We start from the raw sequence: 8,726 nt of genomic DNA on the forward strand, positions 1-8,726 counted from the left end.
TACACAGTAGTGATTCAGCGGGGTATTTACAGCAACATAGTTTCTATTTGCCCGTACAAATGGTGAGTCATCACCTCTTTAGCCCATCTTAAGGATGAGTGCAGATCGCTATAAATGAAAACGCAGCTGATCAAATTTCAAAGCAAAAAGAGACAAATGTGTGATTAAAAGTGCTTGAAATAAACCAAGAAGAGAGAAATGTACTATAATACAAGAATATGGCTGCTTTCTTTGATAGACAGCAGCTTCTGCATTAAAACTGATAGAAGTCACAAGCTTTTAGAGACAGGGTGGTGGAGAAACATCCTTTCATGGTTGTGTTTGCAGAGTTTGACTTTACGTACATACATAAATCTGATGGTGGATACAAAAAGGATTTTTTTGGGGGAAAAATGAAAGACTTTATTCAGCAGGTAAGGATATTAGTATATTATACCCAGAGTTTCGCCAAATTAGTGTCCAGTATAATCCAGGATTTGAGACTGGACATTGGCTCTTTTGTAACATTCTGTTGGGGGACATTATAATGTGTAGATGTTAAAGAGTGATAAATATAAATGCACCTCAAACATTAGTATGAGTAGATGATAACAATGTAGGCTACATAAGTAAAGGTAAAACAAAAGGAAATTCATGCAGTACTCACACACTGGGAAAAATATATTGATATATATGGCCAGTAGTATAACATCCTTTTATTTACCATCAGCCTATTTCTTCAAGGCAACTGGTGCTACTGTGCATGACATCTTACATAAAAAGGTTTTATGGCTTGAGACACACATTCACAACAGCTTGCCCTCAGCAGGTTTCCTCCTTGTTAGATAAAGAAGTGATTTTATCAAAACTGGGGTGTCACCTGATTAGTTACCCTAAGTAATGATGAGTCAACTCCTTTGCGTTTTTCTGTCTGCGTCTCCCTCTACTGGAAGTTTACTGTTATGTCACATTTGCAGACTAACTGCTAAATAAATGTCTTAAGTTGTAAGTTTTTAAGGGGCATTTTAGCAAAAGTAAAGCAGTGGTTCAATGATGAAAAACAGTCTTAGTTTCACTCATAAGAATATGTCATTCTAATAATCTAATGCTGATGCTAAATAAGTAATGTTTAATAATGCACTGCAACCTCATGTAAAAAGATCTAGCTACATTAGTAATTGCTTTTTGTACACAGATGGCAATTTGAATAATTCTATAATTTTATATACTGTGTTTAAAAAAAAAAGCTAAATTACACAAGATCATATGATCTTAATGTTGTTATTATTTAGATTTTAAGATGTTATCAACATGCCCTTCAAATACTTGCTACTGATAAGAGATAATGATGTGAGTTAATGATACTTAGCTAAGGAGAAAAAAAAATATTCAGCTTTAAATTTGAAGGAAGTTCCATTGAGTATTATAACACAAGTTTCAGACTGACCCAGTGGTTATTATCTAAGCCGGTTAGTGACACCAAGAATTTCCAATTTCCATAATTTGACGTGCAGCAGTCACATGAACTGTGAAGGTAAAGCAAACACAGGTTCGGTGTTAGAGAAGACATGAAAAACAAGAGCAGCGCCTTATTTTGCGTACTTGTTGTTCTCCTTTGCTGCTCACTTATGTCGGGTTGTGAGACATCGATTCTGCGCAGTTTACGACATTTTTACTCTCATATATTAAACTTTTAACTTAGAAATAAGTTCTATAAGTTGTCACTATTCACTCACTGCGTTTACTGTGAGCAATACAACGAGAGGTTAAGGCCGTCTTTTTTTAAGCATTTATTTTTAGTGTCCGATTTAGATATAGAAAACAGAAACTTGGTTTCGGTTTTCGACAAGCTAAAGGCGCTCGTTACAAAACACTCGTTCGCGCTACGCCCCGTCACTCTAGTGCAGCGGAAGCGCTTTCAGAATAAAACTAAACCCGTCACCCAATGGCAGCTCGGACTTATTGAGAGACACACCTTCCCACCAATCAGATTCTTACGTGCGCTTCTACCGCCAGCAGATATCTACTACTCATCTTTGGAGTTTCGACCTCGCTGTTGCACAGTTCACAATCAGTGAGTATGGTAGTTTTTGGTGTTGTTCTCCTGTCCTTTTCCTAAGGTGTCATCATTTTACTTTTACAGACTCACAATTGCAACGTCAGACATTTTCAGTTGTTAAAGTTATTTTTTATTTTGCTAGCCAGTTCGCGTTCGCGTGAGTGTCGGTAACGAATATTAGCTTGCTAACAGCAACCTGGCTAGCAGCTTAACAGCCAGGAAGTGCAAACACGAAACTTACTGAACTTAGGTTTTGCTGAAGTCCCCCGAATTTGACCGCTTTAGGCTAACGCTGGTGGCTAATTTTAAATACGAATGCAATGAAAGCTAAATATGAGTCATCGCTTTACTGTGGTGGCCCTCCTCGCTCGACTCCATTACAAGCTTTCTATTTCCTCATAATGACGTTGTACATTCACTATTGGGACTCAGAAAGCTTTCTCTAAGCTCCCTTTTTGTAAAACCACTATGAACCGCGCCTTTATTCTGCCCCACCTCGCTTTTAAACATGTACAGCAACGACCTGTGTGGAGGGTGGGACCAGCAAGGAACCGAAAGTCAGTATGAGCTCGTGCGCTTGTTTAGGACCGCGGTCAAGTGAGCCTCACATGCGAAGTGACAGTCAAGCTAGCCGCACAGTCAGCCGCGCCTACGATGTTGTTGCACTTTTCTTACGGATATTACGGTACAGGTGCCGACAGGCTTAGAAACACAAGTCTTCTTATTCATTTTTCACTATTTCACAACTCATTCCACTTCTAGCTTTGAAATATTAGCTAATCATAAATTATAATTCTTACACTACACATTGAAAATAACAACAACAAAAAGTACAAATTCTGTAACAGTGCAGTGTTGTCAGAGTTATCTACCGGTTGCACCTGTTGCTCCACTCCCACAAGGCTGGTAAGCAAACTGAAGAGGGTTGACACTGACAACACTGTATTGGTTGGGTGTACTGAGGGTGGGCAGAAATCGGAGCACAGGAATCTGGTGAGGAACTTTTTTGAGTGGTCTGCATGAAATCACCTCTTCCATCTGAATGTCAGTAAGACAAAAAAGATGCTGGCTGACTTCTGAAGGAAAAAACTGGGACTATGCCCATCGACGACATGGTTGTGGAGGTCAAAACATTGGACAGCTACAGGTATTATGGGGTTCACCTGAATGACAGACTAGACTGGATGACATAGGTCACTGAAAAAACTGCTCTCCATCATGGACAATCCATTACACTTGCTCCATTTCACCCTTGTGAAGCAGCAGAGCTCCTTCTAACTGATCCAACATTTCAGCCCTGAAGAACACTTCAGGAAATCATTCCCAGTGTTCTCTCTGTAAAAGTGTACACTAACTTTTCAATATGGTATCTGTTTATGTTTAGTTTTCTGTCAAACCGTACAGTTCATTAGGAGGAAGAGTCAGGGTGACCTAGGGTTAGAATCCAGTGAAATATTTGTGTCACCTCATACGGGTTCCCTGTATTATCAGCTAAAAAATGAAATTATTCAAAGTACAGTACAGAAATTTCTCAGAAACCATACAATTCAGAGAGCTGTGAGGCGGAAGAGGAAGAGTGAGGGTGATCCAGAGTAAGAATCCAGTGAAATATTTGCATCATCTGTAATAGTTTTCCTGTAATAAATGCTAAAAAAAAAATACACAATATCAAAAATACCGTTTTGCAATTTTATTAAATTGGGGATAAGATCAAGTTGAATAGAAATGTACAGTATAGTGAGAAAATTGCAAATATTTCAGAACTCTTTATTAGACTCTTGTGTGTATATAAGCCAGTCGGCACCCGTACCGTAATATGTATAAGAAAAGTGCAACAACATTGTAGGTACGGCTGGTGGTGCAGCTTGCTTGACTGTCTCTTCGCTCACTTGACTGCAGTCAGCAAAAGTCAATAACAGGGTCCCTGCACGACTCATCGTCACTTGATGTGACATCACGTGGACGTGGGGCTTTTTTCTGACAGACACCCTTTTCTTCTATGCCTTGCAAACACAGTTGCTTGGTGTAAATTGGGGGAAAAAAATCATAGTCTGGGTAAAAAATGCAGTCAACAAGGCAGCATTTGAGTTATTCTATTTCTTTCTCTCTATTTGTGTATTTATGAAAGTCTTAATAAACATATATATGAGTTAATCCCTCATACTGGAACACCAAATATTAGTTGCTTTTTTTTTTCTTTTTTTTTTTGGAGCAGGCGCTCTGCTTGTTGGTCTTGTCAAGCCAGAATAATAATAATGGATACTTTATTGATCCCCATGGGGAAATTACTTGTTTTTCTCTGCATTTGACCCATTCACTCAGTGAAGCAGTGGGCAGCCCACTAAGCAGGCGCCCGGGGAGCAGTGTGTAGGGACGGTACCTTGCTCAGGGGTACCTCAGGGTAGCTGTTAAGTGGATTCGAACCGCCGACCTTCCGATCATGGGGCGACCACTTTACCTACTGAGCTATCCCTGCACCACAATAACACAATAATAACTTGTGGTTCCTTGTTTTGTTGCGTATGCAGTGAATCAGGGTGAAGTGTAAGAAAGTTGAAACAAAGCAAACAAACAGGGTTTATTGTCACTGAGGGGCACTGTCTGATGATTTACTGAATGAAGCAGAATTTTCTTTACACACAGAAGGCTGTTGGAAGCTGTCTAGCTTACTGCTGCCTTTTGTCTCCGCCCTCTGCTGTTGTGAGTGGCAGCACTTACAGAACATGTGTATGTCATGTTAGTTTGCTACCTGTTGTAGACGAGCGACACCGTCTTTATTTGCATTGGAAAAGTGACGTACATATATCCTTCTCAAGACTAGTGTTAACACCCTTTAAGGTGTTCTGCCACATTAATCATCAACCCATTTGTTTTGTTACTTCTGATTCCTAAAAAGCAAAAACACCCACCCAAACTCTTCAGTAAACGGTACTGTGTTGGAGATCAGGACAGAGGCTTATTTTATTCTATTGTGGATTCTGATGACACATCCTGTGTTTACCTTTTGTAGGTACTACACTGGAGCAACAATGGTAAAGATCTTTATCGGTAACCTCTCTCAGAACACTGAGAAGGATGAGATTGAAGCTCTGTTTACTCAGTACGGCACAGTAACAGAATGTGCCAAGTACAAAAACTATGCTTTTGTTCACATGGAAGACCGCAAATCTGCCACCAAAGCAATCCGTGAACTGCATCTTCATAAGCTGAATGGCAGACCCATCAACGTAGAGCCAAGCAGAAGCAAGAACCAGGGCCCCGTGAAGCTTCACGTGGCCAATGTGGAGAAGGGCTTTGACAAAGAGCTCCGTGACCTGTTTTTGGAGTATGGCAATGTCACGGAGTGCTCCATCGTCAAAAACTTTGCCTTTGTGCATATGCCTAATTCTGACGAGGCTATGGATGCCTTGCAGGGCCTGGATAATACAGAGTTTCAAGGTAAGCGTAAATGTTTGGGTCTATAAGGGGTTTTTCAGGGGTTCCTTACTTTTTAGATTTGAGGGACAATGTTTTTCTCTCTCGCAGGGAAACGCATACACGTTCAAATATCAAAAAGCAGACCGAGAGGGGAACCAGAGGAGGAGGAGTATCCACCTCCGCCTGTGAGAGGAGGCTATTTTCCTCCTCCCTTTCCAGGGGAGAGACCCGAGCCTCCCTACAGAGGCCGCATGTCCGCTTACCCTCCTCCTCCTCCGCCCCCGCCACCTCCCCCTCCTCCGAGACGAGCAGCGTATCCTGATCGTGGCTATGGCGATCGAGAACCTTATGGGGTGGTCGATTTCTATGAGAAATACAGAGCCCGTCCTTACGCCCCGAACTTCGATGACAGGCGTCCCAGTGCCATCCCCCCTCCACCCCCTCCTCCCTCTGCATTGGTTAGGGAGCGTCTCGGAATGGGCTCTCTTGATCCGTATGAGCGGCGTCCACTGCCCGCTCCTGCAGGTTACATGGCGAGGGATCGAAGCCCTATCAGAAGAGCCCCCCCTCCGCCTGCTCCTGCAGCTGGTAATGGTTACTCCTACGAGCGTTCTCGATTGTCTCCGATGTCAAGGGCGCCAATGTACGCAGTTCCCCGTCCCCGGGAAGCCTACTCGGCGAGAGTGCCGCCGCCGCCACCACCACCGCCGCCGCCTCGCTATGCAGGCTATTAAGACACCTCGAGTGTAATACAAGGTGAGAACAAAGAGTGGATGCTTCATGAACTCATTAATCACATTGATAACAAGCAGAAATGACACGGAAACAAAAGTTATAATAGACATGAGAGCTGAATCCGTTAATTGAGGTAGAATCACGCTTTAAACCATCAGCCAAAACTCAAAATTTCCTTCAGGTTAATAATAAAGGAATTTAAACGGTGCTGCTAGAATCCTAAAATATTATTGCTTGAACTTCTCAGATCAGTGTTGCGCGAATCCTAAGTAAAACGCGCTCCTTGACATGTGTGGTGTGCTCTTTTTCCAGGTTTAGAATATGACAAGATCGTCGTCGTCTGCTGATGCACGTGGCGCTATACGCACCCCTCCCCCCTCCCATGTCTATGGCGGATTGCGTTGCGTTTGCTGAGACTTACTGGAAGATACTGTATTGCGGACAGCCCCGTATTTAAAAAATATACGATTTCTTTGTCTGCAGTTCTTCTGAGCTGATCATGCCTTTTTCTCCTCCTCTCTTTGTTTTCCTGTTAAAAGCTTTCAAAATGTTTTGCAGAATAGGTGCTTGGACTTCCAGTGTGACCAAAACTGGACACTCTGCTTTTCAATTTTTCTAAGTGGAAAATGTAATCTGGGAAACTGTGACCTATTTCTTCTTTTTAGAACAAGGGATTCATTTAGATACAAATACGTGTAGGCTTTGTAAGCAAAAATTGTTTATTTTAAGATTGTTGGTTGATTACAAAATGCTTATTGATCCAAGTTTTAAAGAAATTTCAGCATAGTAGTTCTTAAATACAACACCTGCTGTTGGAGGTTGTACAGCAATCTTTAAGATTTGCGACACATGTTAGCATGAAGTTTCAGTGTGGTTTTGTTCTTTTTACACTTTGTGTTCTTTTCATGCGACAGTAGACTCCTTAGCCACCATTTATGTATGATTTTTATTTACTTTACAGACTGCTTTTTTTGAAAGCTTTTTAATAAATGAATAAAACAAAAAAAAAAACATTTTAACTGTGAAATTATTCCTCGTTGCGTTGGCCTCTTAGGACGAAAACCAATTCGTCAGATAAGATTTAGCTTTCTTTACTCTTGAAACACTTTCAGTTTCACTCTTCAGTCCTGATATTATCAGCATGACACATGGTAGGTGTTTATTTATTTTTTTAATCCTCAGCTCACTACTAGAAAACCTGCCAGACTGGTTTTCCATGTAAAGTGTGAAAAACTATAATGCTTATTAACCCCCTGCCCCTCTCCCCCCTTTTTGTGACACACCCGAGACTTACCACTGCCTTCTTGAAGTCTTGCCAGGTTAGACTGCAAAAAGAAACCAAAAGTTGATTTAACTTTAAAGCTCAAATCCAGCGCAGTTAATGAAGTACGGAAATGTCCACTCCCAAAAGTCGCAAAAAAATAGGCAACTTAAACTTCCGTTCCACTCTGTGGCTACACAAAGACTTTTTTAAAGCTGTGTACACCGGCTTCTCCGTGTTTTGAAGTCACATTTCGTCAGTCATCTCCCATTGCCTACCTTGGGTTTTTCATCAATGGCCCCATGCTTCTGTCCAAAGTTTATTTATTTGTATCATCCTTCATTTCATACATTTTAGTCATTTTTCTACTATTTCTAAATTAATATATGTAACACATGAAATGCGCGTGTGATATTCTTAGCCTGTGTGCTCTTTATAGGTTGTTAGATTCAGTGCAGGAGATGCCAGCTCATGGTAAGTCCTCAGAAGATGTCCAGCACCCAGATTAAAACAGGTACATGCTGCTTAAACTGTGGTATTGCAATAAATGATCACACTTTGTCTTCTTGGATTCATACTTTTTCTGCTGTTGCAGTTTTGAAAGTAAAAAAACAAACAAACCCTGGCACTTACAATAATGATAATAACTTTTTAAAAAATGCTGTGGTATTTTGTTTCAAAGCACTTTAATATTAATCTTAAAAGGTGCCATATAAATAACATTTTAGCAACACTGTCTCTCTTTGTTAGAATTGATTCATGTAGATTGAAGGCTTGTTATGGAGTCTTTGAATCTGTGTCTTTGTTCACAGACATGTCTTTCCTCTGGCACTTGCTCCGGGTCTAGAAGTGAATTCAAAGGGGATTACAAGCTGGGAAGGACCTGGTTAGAATGCAGTTTAAGGTAAAGGGACTCTTCTTTGATCAGTTCAATTTGTGAACCTTGTTTAAAGTGTCTGCTCTTACAGGGTATGGATTTTTGTCCCTCACTGAAAGTTTGAATGATTGGTTGATGAGTTGGAGTGAACATCATGGGCGATGGGACGGCTGTGTCGCTACATCTCTGCTTTGATTGGAGGGTAAAAAAAAAAATGTGGGAAAGAGGGAAATACGACAACTAAGTGGTTTTCCTATTTCCCTCTTTTAAATGTAATTGAAAGTTATTGTATGTTGCAATTGACTACAAGGACCTACTTTTTGTCTTTTTTTTTTTAACTCCCATTTTCTACCTTTTGAATTTTAGCTATTATGAAATAAACAATTTACATTTGAAAA

At 40.7% G+C, this 8,726-nt stretch overlaps 1 protein-coding gene across 6 annotated transcripts; it reads left to right on the forward strand.

Annotated features, from left to right (window-relative positions):
- The first annotated feature begins 1,900 nt into the window (after positions 1-1,900).
- On the forward strand, positions 1,901-8,726 carry LOC113016909 (RNA-binding protein 4.1-like). 6 transcript variants are annotated; one of them, XR_013906946.1, is made up of 6 exons: positions 1,924-2,053; positions 5,049-5,476; positions 5,564-6,211; positions 7,891-7,965; positions 8,264-8,355; positions 8,420-8,726. XR_013906946.1 is itself a non-coding variant. In XM_026160094.2 (4 exons), exons 2-3 carry the CDS (start codon positions 5,068-5,070, stop codon positions 6,187-6,189), a joined length of 1,035 nt encoding a protein of 344 aa, XP_026015879.1. In that variant the 5' UTR covers positions 1,901-2,053; positions 5,049-5,067; the 3' UTR covers positions 6,190-6,211; positions 6,503-7,201. The 6 variants fall into 6 exon arrangements, 3 of the variants coding, with proteins under 3 accessions (XP_026015879.1, XP_080155930.1, XP_080155931.1); XR_013906945.1 differs by having other exon boundaries at positions 8,264-8,726; XR_013906947.1 differs by lacking the exon at positions 7,891-7,965.

The sequence above is a fragment of the Astatotilapia calliptera genome, chromosome 3, assembly GCF_964374335.1.
Source record: "Astatotilapia calliptera chromosome 3, fAstCal68.1, whole genome shotgun sequence".
NCBI classification, from domain to species: domain Eukaryota; kingdom Metazoa; phylum Chordata; class Actinopteri; order Cichliformes; family Cichlidae; genus Astatotilapia; species Astatotilapia calliptera.

Coding starts and splice junctions, on each gene's coding strand:
- LOC113016909 (XM_026160094.2), top strand. CDS start 5,068: ATGGTAAAGATCTTTATCGGTAACCTCTCTCAGAACACTGAGAAGGAT. Junction 5,477..5,563: donor GGATAATACAGAGTTTCAAG/GTAAGCGTAAAT, acceptor TCTCTCTCGCAG/GGAAACGCATACACGTTCAA.